The sequence below is a fragment of the Suncus etruscus genome, chromosome 1 (genome assembly GCF_024139225.1).
Source record: "Suncus etruscus isolate mSunEtr1 chromosome 1, mSunEtr1.pri.cur, whole genome shotgun sequence".
In the NCBI taxonomy this organism is placed as follows: Eukaryota; Metazoa; Chordata; class Mammalia; order Eulipotyphla; family Soricidae; genus Suncus; species Suncus etruscus.
Window position 1 is genome coordinate 120930082 of NC_064848.1, and position 16236 is coordinate 120946317.

The following is a 16236-nucleotide window of genomic DNA, read 5'->3' on the forward strand; positions in this document are numbered from 1 at the left end:
CATATGCTATCACAGTGAGGTTTAGCACTTTTTCCTGCTTAGATGAACATGAGTAAGTGAAAAAGATCTGCTAAGGGGGCTATCAGGAGCCTAAAGTAGGACATTCCGTTTTATCTAATGATATGGAATGAATGCAGTAAGATGTAAACACCTGTGTATCAAATGTGACACATAGTAGACAGAGTAAAAGCACAGAGGCAACAACAATTATGCAAACATTTTCTGCTGAAAATTTTACTTTATCCTATATGTGACAATAAATCATCTAAACAAGAAGCTATTTATAGTGGTGCTTCCTCTCCTCTCCCTAGTCTCACTGATGAAGTCAGTGGAGTCAGTCACTTTTCTGTTCCACAAAAAAAAAAAAAAAAAAGACCAAAACTACAGGTAACCTGATTATTGCTAGGTCAGACATAAACAAGAATTTGAAATTGCCTGGAAGAAAACAAGTCCTTCTGAAGCTTATGCTCATTTGGTTTATTTTCTTGTGTTATTGTCTTTGCTTTAGGAACAGTAAAACATAACCACTACCGTGGAGAAATTATATTTTCAAGTAAAGTTATAATGACTTGTTTTTCTTTTCCATAAAATAAAGATTTAACAGGGCACGGTAGATTGGGCATTTGCTTTTCACGTGGTCCACCTGAGTTCGATCCCTGGCATCCCATAGGATACCCAGAGGACATCTAAGATTAACTACTAAATGCAAAGTCAGGGGGTAACCCTTGAGCAAAAAAATGGAAAATAAATAAAATACTTAAGAATGTGATGTATAGGGCCCGGAGAGATAGCACAGCGTTGTTTGCCTTGCAAGCAGCTGATCCAGGACCAAAGGTGGTTGGTTCAAATCCCGTTGTCCCATATGGTCCCCCGTGCCTGTCAGGAGCTATTTCTGAGCAGACAGCCAGGAGTTACCCCTGACCCAAAAACCAAAAAAAAAAAAAAAAAAAAAGAAGAATGTGATGTATAAAATATTAAGATTTCTTTCAGAAGAAGTCATTGCTAATCAATCATCCCCCAGATGAAACTTCAAGCTCCTGACATTACCACAAATTGAAATGTTGAAAGAGATGGAATCAATTTGCCATCTGAAATATGACATGAATTAAAAAGAACAAAGATAAAATGCATGCATACAAAATCAAACTAGCCAAATTAAGTGTATCTGTGTGAAGCATAGTTGCTTTTCAAATATCTGACAATCACAGATAAATATGAAATGTCACTATGTTCTGGCCAATGAGATGTAACCGCAAGTGTTGTGTGGAATTTCCAGTAAGGCTCATTTATGCAACTGAATCAATTAAGAGGAATCTTTCTTCTACCTACCACTAGAAAAATGAAATGGTTAGAACTCTTGCAGTTATACTGTAGTTTGAAGTATTTTTGAGAATGGAATATATATTCTCCCTTGCATTAAACATAGGTGCCTATAACACCTTTTTGGTTGTTGACACCATGAAACCACAAACAAGGCTAGCACATCCTGACTCTGGACTTGTATATTGAGAGAAAGACATGATTGTATCTACTTTTTTATTTATTTTTGTTTTTTGTTTTTTTGGGGGGGCCACACCCGGCGGTGCTCAGGGATTACTCCTGGCTGTCTGCTCAGAAATAGCTCCTGGCAGGCACGGGGGACCATATGGGACACCGGGATTCGAACCAACCACCTTTGGTCCTGGATCGGCTGCTTGCAAGGCAAATGCCACTGTGCTATCTCTCCGGGCCCTTACTTTTTTATTTTATAGTTATTTCATAAACATAGCTAAAACTAATCTTAATTTAGCGTATTAGGGAGGGGTCTCAAACTTAATTTACCTGGGGGCCGCAGGAGGAAAAGTCAGGGTGAGGCAGGGCCTCATAAGGGATTTCGCTTACCGAATATTCGCAATAAAAAATCGCATTAGTAAGAAAAAAAATCGCATTAAACATATGCATACCCCGAACGGAATAGCTCGGGGTATGCGGATGTCTAATGCGATTCTTATTGCGATTATTCCGTAAGCGAATAATCGCGAATACTGCAATATTTGAAGGCCGGCCGCGGGCCACAAAATGTTGTAAGGAGGGCCGCGAGTTTGAGACCTCTGATATAAGGTATCCACTATTTCTCTCACCAATAACAATGAAATACAGATGAGATAATGATGAGAGTTAGCTGAATTTTGAGTTACTCTGCACAATTCTCAGGGAAAGGTATTTTAACATGAAGTTCCTAGTACAGATCTTCATAACAAACATCTTTTTTTTTTTTTTTTTTGGTTTTTGGGCCACACCCGGCGGCACTCAGCGGTTACTCCTGGCTGTCTGCTTAGAAATAGCTCCTAGCAGGCACAGGGGACCATATGGGACACCGGGATTCGAACCAACCACCTTTGGTCCTGGATCGGCTGCTTGCAAGGCAAACGTCGCTGTGCTATCTCTCCGGGCCCCATAACAAACATCTTAATGATATTCCTTTCCCATCTTATTGTTGAAGAAATTGAGGTTCCCTGAGATTAAAACATACATTCAAGATAACAGAGTGGATTTTTATGAAATTCAAAGAAATGGGATTCAAATCTAATTGTTTAGTTATATATATACTAGTCTTTTCCTAATAATACAATAATCTCAGAAACAGACCTACTGAATACTGTTACACATGATTATTGAACATAATAGAGGAATCACAAGATAAAGGAAACTATAAATAAGTTTCCAATGAATGAGATATATTTAAAAGCCAAAATATGACATTCAATGAGTAAAATAAATAATAAAAATGTAAAACAATACAAATGTCCCCTTAGTGGATATGACTGATATTAAAACAAACTTTTATTTGTTAAAAATCGAAGACATATTATGTTAATATTTTCTTTATCCTTCCCTGCCTTCCTCCAATCATTAACTGTGTTCTTGCTATGGGTCTTTTTTTGTTTGTTTGTTTTGGTTTTTGGGTCACATCCGTCAACGTTCAGGGGTTACTCCTGGCTCTATGCTCAGAAATCACTCCTGGCAGGCTTGAGGGACCATATGGGATGTTGGAATTCAAACCACCGACCTTCTACTCAAAAGGAGGGGACATATTCCTCTTTATGTATGAATTACAGCAGCCCAACTTTATACCCAACACCCTCAGAAAGTAAGGGCCCAGCTCCAGACTTAACCTTATTGAACTTCCAAGCCATCAAATTTGTTTGACATCTATAAATCTTGGACTGCAAAACTGCACAGTGCCAAGAAAAACCTCGATATCTTACACTGTCAGTCCAGTACTATCATGGGGAAACTGATCTGAAAGTTACATAGTAATCTACCCACCTCAGAAAGCCTTACCAGTAACATCAAAGGCTTAACTAGCACCAAATCACAGCCCTGTAAATTCTTAGACACTGACTATAACAATGCCATGGAGATACCTAGATAACAATCATATCAGATTAACCTGTGTTAATCTAAGAATTGATAATTCCAGTTACCTTTGGGTTGTAACAAGCAATATGCAGTAAATTTGCTTGTGCCCACAGAGAGACAGGCTATGAAAAGGATGGGTTATTTGGGATACTGGTGAAGGGATGGTTACACTGGTGGTGGGATTGGTGTTTGAACATTTAATGCCTGTTAAATTCTCATTTGATGAACAACTTGGTAAATCCTGGTATTTTAATAAAAATTTGGAAAAAAGTAATTTGGGGAACAGAGTAACAAAAGCACACTCAGTAGGACACTTGCCTTGCACATAACTAATCTGGGTTCAAACTTCAGTACATGGAATCATCTAGATCTAAGTAATTTAGACTTCAATAATTTGTCCAAATATAAAATATCTCCACCTTATGAATAGGTTTCAGGTTTGGAGATATACTGGTGCTCAGGGAGAGATGTGGGAAAACCACTGATCCCAAACAAGGATGAAATATTTTATACCTATGAAGATATATAAATATAAAATATATAATATATTATATAATAAAATAAATTATTTTATTTAATGTACAAAGATTATAATCAAATTAATATAAATACATTATATAGTATAATAAATTCTATATCTATAAATCATATAAAGATATTGGGTTGGGGAAGAGGAGTTAATATGTTGATAACCCATTAGTGGGTACTTAAAAGTATAGCACTCTCTTGAAACATAAAAGACACAATTTAGTATGATCTTTAAGCATTGTACTAGATTCTTAAAATCATTTATATTTTCAGGATCTAAAAGTTCTTTGCAATAAACTCCAAGTGCCTAAAAGCTGGGGGTTGAGTAGAGAACGTCATGTCTGATCCAAGAAAAGAATCTTAATTACATACTGAGGGCATGACCACCTCCGTTCTCAATTCTCTTGTTTGTCAGAACAATCAAGCCAGTCTGAAGAATGCCATGGACACCACAGAATTAATTGGAAGTCAGGTTGTCCTGTACCTACCAATCGGTAGAGCTCAGTAATGCTGATATCTTCTGGATCCACCATTGCATACTCTTTCCTAGGCACCAGATCTAGTCCCAGTTGTCTAGAAAATAAATTGCAAAATTTTATAAGAAACATCATCTCAATAGAACATATTAACCCTTTTTTAACCCCCTAAAACTTCCTTCCTTGCATTCTTTCCTTGCACTTATCTCACCCAAATTTTTAACTATTGTATAATTTGCTACAGTTAGAGTAGCCAAAGGAACTAGGCTGGGTATTGAGCATTTGTTGACAAACAGAAGATATAAATGACAGACATAATTAATTAAGCTGCAGTAAACTGACACTCTTAGTTCTCAGTGAACCTATAAAGGGGTTAATTAGAATTTTTTAGTTCATGAAAGAGAGACCATCATTTATACTGGGTTGAGGTGGAAACTAAAAGCAGATACGTTTTTTGTTCTGGAAATCAGTTTAAGAGTCGAATTTAGGATTTGACCTGGCCCCCCAATTCCTAGTTATTAGTATGAAACTTTACAACATGTACATGGCTATCATTTATTTATGGTAGGATCTGGACTCAGTCATGAGGTTAGAGAAAAGGTAGGTAAAGACAGTAAAATTATCTAAGACATGAAAAAGAAACTGAGATAGCATTGTTGTAGTGTGGATGGCAATAGGTTTCATTGTTGTTGAAATGAAATGCATTCTCAGTCTAAGGGGCACACTGAGAAATAGTAATGTTACATTCACCTCAGAATAACAGGTGCCTTATCATAGACAGAGGAAAATGAATATAATCCTGCCAGTTTCCCTCCAGTAATCTTGGTGATATACTTGTAATATACTTCTCTGCAAGGTAACTGCTTCATTCACTGCTAAAAATGCTATATAATTCAATTCATTTCTCTCACTATCTACAACCATCCTAAATGCTTCAAAATATCTTGGCAATGCCCTACAGGTGAATACTATCTATCTATTCTTTACCAGAACCTCTTTAATGACTATACTTTACTTCACATCTCAAATTTAATAACCAAAGTTAAACTATTCCATCCCCTGTTATATCACCACTCTCTCTAACATCAAATGGTACATCCAATGGTGGAACCACAGCTTTCTTTATTTTGAATTTTAAGTACCTTGAAATTTTGTGCTACCAAAAATTTCATTAGAGATTCCCTAAGTAAAATTTGATTCAACACATTCTGCAATCCAGATACTTCCCCAACCATCCCAAGGGGCACTTTTTTTAAGAAGATCAAAAGATTGTGGCCTTCTTTTTTTTTTTTTTTTTTGGTTTTTGGGCCACACCCGGTAACGCTCAGGGGTTACTCCTGGCTATGTGCTCAGAAGTTGCTCCTGGCTTGGGGGACCATATGGGACACCGGGGGATCGAACCGCGGTCCGTCCAAGGCCAGCGCAGGCAAGGCAGGCACCTTACCTTTAGCGCCACTGCCCGGCCCCAGATTGTGGCCTTCTTGGTGAAAGGATCTGACTCTAAAATAACTAAAACAGATTTTCACTTTTTCTTCAATAATTTTTCTCTTTGAGAAACTGAAAAAATCATACCTCTAAAGCAATTTGCTTGCCTTAGAGTAAGACAGGGGTATGGATTGTGAGGTGGAGAGAAAAGGGAGATATTGGTGGTGGCAAAGTTGCACTGCTGAAGGGTAGGTGGACATTGTATGGCTGAAACAAAACAATGAACAATGTTGTAACCACAGTGTTTAAATAAAACAATTAAAAATTTAATTTAATTTGATTTAAAAAGGAAAAAACATACCTCTATTTTCTACTTTTACTGTTTTTTTAAGTTATAACCAGAACTATGATTTTATTGAGATCTCTCTCACTCATTCTCTCTCTGCCTCAGAATCTCTGTCTCTGTCTCTCTCTCTCTACCTTCTCTCTCTCCTACCTTTCCTCCCTCCCTTCCTATTTCCACTGGAGGCCACAAAGGAGGGTTGATCCCAGTGGTCCTCAGAGGAACATGTGGTGCCAGGGATCAAACCAGGGTGGCTGTATACAATGCAAGTGATTTCATCTCTACACTATCTCCCATGCACTGATATAGTCTTAAAATAGCCAATGTCTCTGCTACGAACTGGGAGGTGTCTTCTTAATATTTATACTGATCTACAAAATCCAATATGACTGCATTTGGAAATAAAGCCTACAAAGGGAGAATAAAGGTCAAAAGTATTAATGAGTGGACATGAATCCAATGAATCTAGCAACCTATAAGAAGAGGAAGACAGAATTTTCTTCTTTTCTCTTCTCTTTTCTCACCCATGGAAGAAAGATGATATTATGAAGGCTGCATGTCAACAACAAGAAAGTTCTCACCAGCTACTAAATTTGCTGGTCATTTGATATTATAGAATTACACTCTTTAGAACTGTGATAAAAATTGTGGTACTTTTTTTCTATGACAGTTTAAGTAGTCTCATACAAATTTCTTGTTCCATATCTTCAAGCATTCTGATACTTTGCTCTCTATTCTCCACCTTCTCACAAGAGAAACCACAGAGCAAAAGATCATATGGCACCAGGTCAATATTGCAGAGAAAAGACAGTCTATCAAAAAGTATTTTAATTTGTTCACAACTGTGAACTGGCAGTAGTTTATGAAGCATAAATTGAAAAGCACAGATCAAGCAACAAAAGAAAGACATGTAACCATATTCTAGTTAACTCACCCACATCTCCTGCTATCAGAAGCAGATCTACTCAAACTCTGCTGATAGGGACAACAGGAGCAGGGCTAGACTAGTCATCTGACTGTCTTCTCATCTTAAACCATATTCAGCTATTCCACACAAAGGGACTTGACCTAAGTACAAATAACCCAGAACTTGCCAGCAGTTTATAAGTGCCTCCGATAAAAAGTCAACTAAATAAAAATCATAGAAGTCATCCGTCAGTGAGAGTATTTCTAGGAGAAACTGAATCTGAATTATTCAGACAGAATCAGCCTTATGCATAGGGATAAAAGCCATGTGGAGAGCGTCTAATCTACAACACAGCAGAATCTAATCACAGCAAATCAGAGAGCAATGATGGACACCAATAGCGAGACTGCAGCATGTGGGATCCAAAACTATTCTGGTTCTTTGCAACCAAGATTCTATAATCTTGGAAGTCTTTTTCTCAGAGGGTTTGATTACTGCATTTATGCTGGCTTCCTGGAGTCCTTCAAGTGTTAATAGAGTTTTCTAGGATTCTATTTTGTTTTGTTAACTCCTAGATATGTCTCTTAGGATAAACCTCCTTCTTTTGTTAAGGTTTTGTAGGATCGACTTATTTGAGGCAGTGCTTTAAAAAAAAAAAAAAAGATTAAGAAATGAAGCAAAAAGGCCACCAGCCACCCTCCCAGCAGAAAAACAGCTTGGCTTTTCCAACAAGCTAAAAAAAAAAAAAAAAGGCTGCTGATAACTTCCCAGATAGTTCAATCCTGATGAATTCTCACATTCTCAGAAAGAGGAATGGGGGCGGGGAGAGTCTGGCCATGAACTACAGCAGCCAAACACCAGCCCCTACACCCTCTGACTGAAATGGCCTGTCTCTGTGACTGAAATCAAATGATATGAATAGCTAAATTCTCTCAGGTGAAATGGGACTACAGAGTTAAAATCTCTGGGTCTTTCATTGTGAGATGGGGTTGAGCCAAATCCCCTGCACCACCCACCTGCAGGAAAATCCAGCAGCCCCAACCCACTATCTCCATCCTCTTGGCAGAAAAATAGCCTGACTCTTCCACCAAGAACAAAAGATAATAATAATGGCCACACCTCTGAGGCATTCTCAGAAATGGGAGGAAGAGTAAATCTTCCTTTCTGCCTGAACTATAGCAGCCAAAAGTCATCCCCTACACCCTCCAACAAAAATAGCCCAGTAACTTGACTTTACTTTATCAAAATTCAAAGCAACCAAATTTGTTTTAGATCTACAAATCCTGGCCCACTCATCCACACAATACTGAGTGACACCTCAATATTATATTGTATTGTCGGTCCAGTAAGTAGTATTATAGAAAATCTTATGGGAAGTTACAGAGTAATTTACCAAGCTCAATGAGCCTAAACAGTAGCACAGAAGGCTCAACTAGTACCAAGCACAGCCCAGTAAATCCATAAAGACTGATTTTAGTAACATCATGGAGAGATTTAACAACCCATTTACATTGACCTGTGTTGATCTAAGTTTTGTTAATTTCATTTGCTGTTGTGTTGAAACAAGCAATATGAAGTAAAATTGTGCCTGCATAGAGGTAGGGTACGGTAGAGATTAGAAGATTGGGGACACTGGCTAAGGGAAGTTCACACTGGAGATGGAATTTGTGTTTGAATATTTACTGCCTAAAATGAATGTATTGTGAGAAATTCAGTAAATCAAGGTTAATAAAAAATTAGAAAAAGGAAGAGGCCCGAAGTAATAGCATAGTGGTAGGGCATTAGCCTTGCAGGATGCCGACCTGGGATGGACCTGGGTTTGATCCCCAGCATTGCATATAGTCCCTCAAACCTGCCAGGAGTGATTTCTGAGCACAGAGCAGGAGTAACCCTCAGGCAACCGGGTGTGGCTGAAAACCTTTAAAAAAATAAAGAAAGAAGGAAGAGAAAGAAAGAAAGAAAGAAAGAAAGAAAGAAAGAAAGAAAGAAAGAAAGAAAGAAAGAAAGAAAGAAAGAAAGAAAGAAAGAAAGAAAGAAAGAAAGAAAGAAAGAAAGAAGGAGGGAGGGAGGGAGGGAGGGAGGGAGGAAGGGAGGGAGGGAGGGAGGGAGGGAGGGAGGGAGGAAGGAAGGAAGGAAGGAAGGAAGGAGAGAGGGAGGGAGGGAAGGGAAGGGAAGGGAGGGAGGGAGGGAGGAAGGAAGGAAGAGAGAAAGGAAGAGAAGAAGGAAGAGAGGAAAGAAGGAAGGAAGGAAGGAAGAGAGAAAGGAAGAGAAGAAGGAAGAGAGGAAAGAAGGAAGGAAGGAAGAGAGAAAGGGAGGAAGGAAGGAAGGTAGAAAGAAAGGAAGAAAGAAAGAAAGAGAAAAAGAGAAAGAGAAAGAAAAAGAAGAAAGGAAGACAGAAAGAAGAAAAAAAAAGAACGAACAAACGAAAGAAAGAAAGAACGAACAAAGGAAAGAAGAAAGAAAGAAAGAAAGAAAGAAAGAAAGAAAGAAAGAAAGAAAGAAAGAAAGAAAGAAAGAAAGAAAGAAAGAAAGAAAGAAAGAAAGAAAGAAAGAAAGAGGAAGGAAGGAAGGAAGGAAGGAAGGAAGGAAGGAAGGAAGGAAGGAAGGAAGAAAGAGAGAGGGAAAGAAAGAAAGAAAGAAAGAAAGAAAGAAAGAAAGAAAGAAAGAAAGAAAGAAAGAAAGAAAGAAAGAAAGAAAGAAAGAAAGAAAGAAAGAAAGAAAGAAAGAAAGAAAGAAAGAAAGAAAGAAAGAAAGAAAGAAAGAGGAAGGAAGGGAGGGAGGGAGGGAGGGAGGGAGAGAGAGAGAGAGAGAGAGAGAGAAAGAAAGAAAGAAAGAAAGAAAGAAAGAAAGAAAGACAGACAGACAGACAGACAGACAGAAAGAAAGAAAGAAAGAAAGAAAGAAAGAAAGAAAGAAAGAAAGAAAGAAAGAAAGAAAGAAAGAAAGAAAGAAAGAAAGAAAGAAAGAAAGAAAGAAAGAAAGAAAGAAAGAAAGAAATTGGTTGGGAAATAAAAGCACTGGTGAAGGATTGAGTACCAGAGCATTGTTTGATTGAAAACCATAAACAACTTTGTAACTATGTAACTTAAATTTTAGGAAGGAAGGAACGAATGAATGAATGAAGGGACAAAGGAAGGAAGGATCACAATGGAAAGAGAGTTTACAAGAAAATAGAAATCAATAAAGGGAGGTGTGTATCAAGTTCTAAATATACCCATTCAATAAACTGCTCTGTGACAACAGGCAGAAATATTCAACTTATTCTCCTTTAAAATAATCTTAGCAGAAAGAGAACCAGAACAGAGAACAGCATTGAAACTCTGCCTAAGGCTTCAGAGAGAAATTCCTTTTTTACAGCCCCTTAGAAAACAAGATGGATTATTTCCTCATCCTCATCCTAAACATCCCGCATCCAGAGGGTTTCTTTTTACTACTCTGCAAGTTTTATATACAACTTTAGAATGAACATATTTTTAATTTATAGTCCTCAGGAGATCCAGATGCTGACAGATTATTTTCTGGGACAGCTTAATCTACTCTCATAATGGAAACAATGACAGGGATACCCTTTCCAATTAGCACTATTCAACATGATACAATTTCAACTTATACTTAAAGGAACAAGGAAAATGCACACTGTATACTCAAAGCCAAATTTAAATAGGTTATAGAAATTCAGAGAACAGTCTAGAGCTCAGAAATGCCATGGATTTGAGAATGATCTAAAGAAAATACATTGCTCATTTCCATGCATCAGTGTTTTATCAATTTAGCCTAAATTTAGCCAAATAACTCTCCCAAGTACAAGCTAGAACTTGTGTGAGTCAAAACCGAGTAATGATTCGGTCATAATTAGTGTTTTTTTTTTCTTCTTCTTTCCTTCTGTTAATCATCTTCCCAACTAAAACTGAGACATATCATCTTGCTTTCTCTGTATTTCTAAGCTGTTTTTAATAAATTAACTTCACCCATTTCTGTTCCTATTTACAATTCAATATTTTACGTGTGGACCAGCAAAACCAACAGTCAATACAATTTAGTAAAAATTCAAAGAAACATGCAAAATAGAACTAACTCATCTCAAAGGGCAAGATGCAATGAATACAGATGGTATACTGTATCCACACTTAATTTTAATTCCTCCCATAAAATTAGTCTTTTTTTTTTTTCTTTTGGGGAACTGCCACACAAAGCAGTGCTCAGGGCTTACTCCTGGCTCTGTACTCAGAAATCACTCCTAGCAGATCCCTGGGGGACTATATAGGATGCTGAGGACTGAAGCCAGTCAACCATATGCAAGTCAAGTGCCTTCTTTGGCCCCAAGAATTGTAAATAATTCTCCCAGCAATTTGGAAAACAATGAATGGTGGCAGCACATTACACTGTAGAAAACTCCAGAATTCTAGTGGGTGAGATGGAGATTTAAAATGTGCTAGTTAAGTTCATGCACTCATATCTGTAAAATGGCAGGAAATAAAAATGGCTTCCAATAAATCAACTTACAATGGTTAGAAAACACAGCAATCCATTAGTTTTAAATTGGGTTTGCCAGATTGAACAAGAAGCAAATTTATGGTGCATATACTATATTTTCTCCCTTTTCTCTGTTTGATTTTTTCTTAATTTTAATACTTTAATATCATTTTAAATAGTAAAAGATTTGGAGAAAGGAAAGGCAGAAAGATTTGATCATACAAAGTATTGAGGGCTCACTGTGACTTCTTGAAACTTTATTAAATCTGTACACACTTACACAATCAAAGCAGTTTTATATTAATTTTTCTCCACATATTAACATTCCTAATTAGTAAAATTTTAAACTAGATCAGAGGTTTAAGTGATTAGATTGACTATTTAAAGTTGTTATTTCAAATTAGTCATAATGTTTTTTAAAAGTAATTCTCAGTAAGGGCCCTGAGAGATGGCTCAACAGACAGCATACACTTTGCTTGCAGAAGATGAAGATTCACTCCCTAATACCAAATAGTTTCCCCAGACACTGTCAATGGAGACCCTATAAGCACTTGGTTGGAGGCCACGAGCAAATAAAACAATCTCTGTAGGACAGAGCATATGGCTCAAAGGGCTGGAATATGTGTGAGTGTTAAGGTTTTGATCACAATACCATAAAGTCCTCAAGCACCAATAAAAACACCATTGACAGGTGTTGCCCCTGAACATCAGTCATGGATGTGGTCCAAAAATTAAACATAAATACAAAATAATAAAATAAATCGGTTCAGAACAGTTTTTCGCCAAGTCTCCAAAGTAGCTAAGCATTACCTTATAGTCCAATACTTGGCAAAAATCTAAGGCCCCACTAGTTCATCTATGCTGAGACTTTCATAAACAATTATATAAATGTATAAATAAAAATATATAAAATATATAAGTATGTATTAATATAAAATTGTATTATAACATCATATAGCCTGGGATTAGATACCACTGAAAAGCTAAGATGCTCAGGAGCCAGAAAAAGCTCAAAAGGCTGAGCACAAGCTTTTCATGCCAAGACCTAATTTGACATCCCAGCAACAAATGATTTCTGAATTCTATGTACCCACCCAAGCACAGCTAAGCATAGAGCTAGGAGTGGTTCATGAGCACCACTGAGAATAGCCCCCAAACAAAAACAGAAATAAGAAAGAAAATCAGTATATGTATGAGCTACGTTGAGTTCATTAAAAGGTCAACTCTATCCTTCACCATAAAACTGTCCTAATTTATTCAGCTACCCTTACCTTCTGGTAAGTACCAATTGCTTTTCCAGAAGGTGAAGACATATGTGTTTCTCTTCAGATAAACATTGCTAACCAATTACCATGGCTTCTAATGGAATCTATAAACATAAAAACAGGGCTGGAGGGACAAGGCAAAGTCCTGGAGCATTTGCTTTCCATGGATAGGTCCTAGTTTGAACCTGGCATCACAGGATCCTCTGAGAACCACCAGGAGTAAAAAATGAATCCCAATAAAAATATACCACTTGAGGTGCCAAAGTACTAGTATAGCAGGTAGGGTGCTTGCCTTGCACTTGGCTAAGGTGCAGTTTCCATCCCCAATATCCCAGAGTACTGCCAGTCATAATTCCTGAGTAGAGCAAAAGTATTCCCTGAATATGGCCTGATATAGCCCCCAAACTTAAAGTAACAACAACAACAACAACAGCCCAAAAAAACCCCAATAAGCTCTATTGGGTGGAGCCCTCCAAACAAAAATATTTAGCACACATATTAGACATGAAGTTTATTTGAAGACAAGAACATTTTTAGTAGAAACTCTATCTGATTCTTAGGAGCATCTCATCATGAGAGCACATCCAAACCTTTGAAGCACACAGGCACAAGTAGACAGATCATGGTGTCCATTTGACCCCAAGAGAAGTGGTTTTCAGTCCCTTCACAGATCGTTGACACTAAATGATAGTCTCACTGAGAAAGGAATTCTGAAAAAGGCCCCTCTGGTGTCTCTCTGAGCTATTTCCCTCCATCATCAGAAACAGCTGGTACTCACTCATTGCCCCAGTCAAGGCGGGCAGTAATGTGGCGCTTCACATCCTTCATCCGGTCATGGGTCAGATGGCCCACCAGCACCTGCCGCCGCAGATCCAGTATTTCATTCATGATATGCCACAGTCGGTGGAAGAGATCACCTTCATTTCTCTGTAGAGACAAATAGTGAGATTGGTGGCCAGGTAAAGTCCTGTCTGCCTTCTTTGTGCTTGTCACCACATCAGCAGATTCTCATCAGAGAATTCGAGTCTCATTCTCTGAATGAGAATCAATGATCCTTAGGTCGTCAGACAGAATCACTGCCCTACACACTTTCCTTCGTTTCACAGCTACTCTCCTCGACCAGAAACCTACTCTCAGACATCCCAGTACAGAAACTATCTGATCCAGTGTCCTGTGTACAATTCAGCACCAAAGCCAAGCCAGACTCCTGGCTTTGCTCACTGGGCTGCTTTTATCCCCTTCAGAGCTTCTGTCTTTAGCTTAATCTAAACTTTACTATCCTTAAGGGTTTACCTAACTTTCACCTGCAGTAGGAGCTCATCCCTGAAGATTCTTTTGTTTGTTTGGTTGGTTTGGGGTCATATCCTGCAGCACTCAGGGATTACTCCTGGCTCTGCACTCAGAAATTGCCGCTGGCATGCTCGGGGGACCATATGGGATGCAGGGATTCAAACCACTGTCAGTCCTGGATCGGCTGCATGCAAGGCAAACAACCTACAACTGCGCTATCTCTCTGGTCCTCGAACAATTCTTGACCAATATTATCCCCCCTTCTCTTAATTTACATGTGGTTTACAACAAGTCAATGGAAATACTGTTTTCAGTCACTGTCTTGATTTGGGGGAGGCAGGGACTATAACCAATACAGTGGTGCTTAGCATTTCAATGTGGTAGTACTAGTTACTGAAATGTAACTATGCATGTAGGTCCATGTAAGGTAAGAACCTTATTCCTTATACACTCTCTAGTCACATGTTGATAATAAAGCTTTATTAAACTTTCTACCAAAGGTTGGGCATATAGAAGAATCTCAAACTCCCTCATGAATGTGCTTTTGGGGGTCGGCCACCCTAGCATGGCTACCCTAGCAGTGTCCTGGGGACTACTCCTGTTCATACCTAGCCAGCTTGAGTTGAAGTATGCAATGCTGATATGTCTGGCAGAGCACTGTCTGGCAGGAGACTAAAGTCACCCCAATAATGCCCGAGAGCCAACAGGTTGAACTCCAGACCTCATATTCAAGGTCTTTTGAGCCCTTGAAATACCTTTACAACCCTCAAAGAGGGAATTTTAACTGCTAGTTTATAGTCAGTATTTATATTTTTTAAAATGGTCTTTTCTTGGCTAGTTTATAGTCAGTATTTATATCTTTAAAAAAATGGTCTTTTGTATGATAGCACAGCAGGTAAGGCATCTGTCTTGTACACGGCCAATAGGGTTTAATCTCTGGCATTCCATATGGTGCCCAAGACTGCCAGGAGTGATTTCTGAGCACAGAGGCAGAAGTGATGCCTGAGTACCGCCAGGTGTGGCCCAGAAACAATAATAAAAATAAAAGTCTTTTTACAGGCCAGAAAGATGCCTCAAAGACTGCTGGACTATTGTGCTTGCAAGCTTTGCTAGAGATTGAGGTCTCATCTCTAGCACTTCATGGTTCCCCACTAAGGGTGATTCCAAGCATCAAACTGGGACTGCTTTGAGACCCTGAAACTTATCAAGAAAGGTAACCTCGTAGAAAGAAGACAGATTAATTCTGGGCTTCAAATTTGGAATTGGCCACTCCCAAGTTTCACCGGATAAAAAGAGAAAGTACAATATTTCTAGAAGAATGTTGTATGGGATATTATGTTTGTGAGGAGAGCAGTATTAAATGGTGATAAAGATGATAAACTTGAGAGGCAAGGTATTTTGCTCTGAATCCCAAATTTTTTCTCTACTGGTTGAAAAAAACATTAACACATGTGTTCATTTTCTCAACTGCAGAATAGAGACCATAGAAGGTATCTTCTGAAGTTATTCTGAGGTTTTTATTAAAAGTTTAAGACTAAGGCCTGTCCCCAAAGTAATTGTCATTTAAGTACCAGGTACTAGGAATTAGGGTTGTAGTCACCATATATGTAGTCACCAATAAAAATATTGACTTTCTTAACTATATTTCTTACCTGTAGACACTTATGGAGTCTTTAATACACCTTTAATACACTTTAAACTTCTTGTTCCTTTCACTGTGAGGGGCCCAAGCACTACTTGAGAAGGTAGAAGGGAGGGAGAGGAAAAAGGTTGTGTACAAGTGTCTGCCTTATCAACACTTGCCATTTTCATGCATTGTGAAAGTTAAACAAATATGCCTAAGGAACAAGCAGAATCATATCATCATCCCCAATCCTCCTTGAAGTTATTATTTTAGCTGTTTTCAACTCCAAAAATATTCTACTGAATTTATTCACACTTTTTACTCATGCTAATATTCCCATATGGGCACTTAGAAGCAGTACCCTTGTGACTAACTGCTTGACACATATGTTCTCCAAGTGGCTCTAAGCTCCAATCTAAGCAATAGTTGTGTTCACGTCATAAGGCCACTCCCCATTGGAGAAAACATGAATGTGGCTTAGAGGAGTTATCTTTGGTAGATTT

General features: G+C 38.2%; 1 protein-coding gene across 1 annotated transcript in view; it reads right to left on the reverse strand.

Moving 5' to 3' along the window:
* The window catches only part of DOCK4 (dedicator of cytokinesis 4), a 530301-nt gene that overhangs the window by 276230 nt on the left and 237835 nt on the right, over positions 1-16236 (reverse strand). The window contains exons 6-7 of the mRNA XM_049782931.1: positions 13598-13746; positions 4419-4503 (exon numbers count right to left, since the gene is read on the reverse strand). Of these exons, the coding sequence (XP_049638888.1) occupies positions 4419-4503; positions 13598-13746 (234 nt within the window). The remainder of the gene's footprint in view (positions 1-4418; positions 4504-13597; positions 13747-16236) is intronic.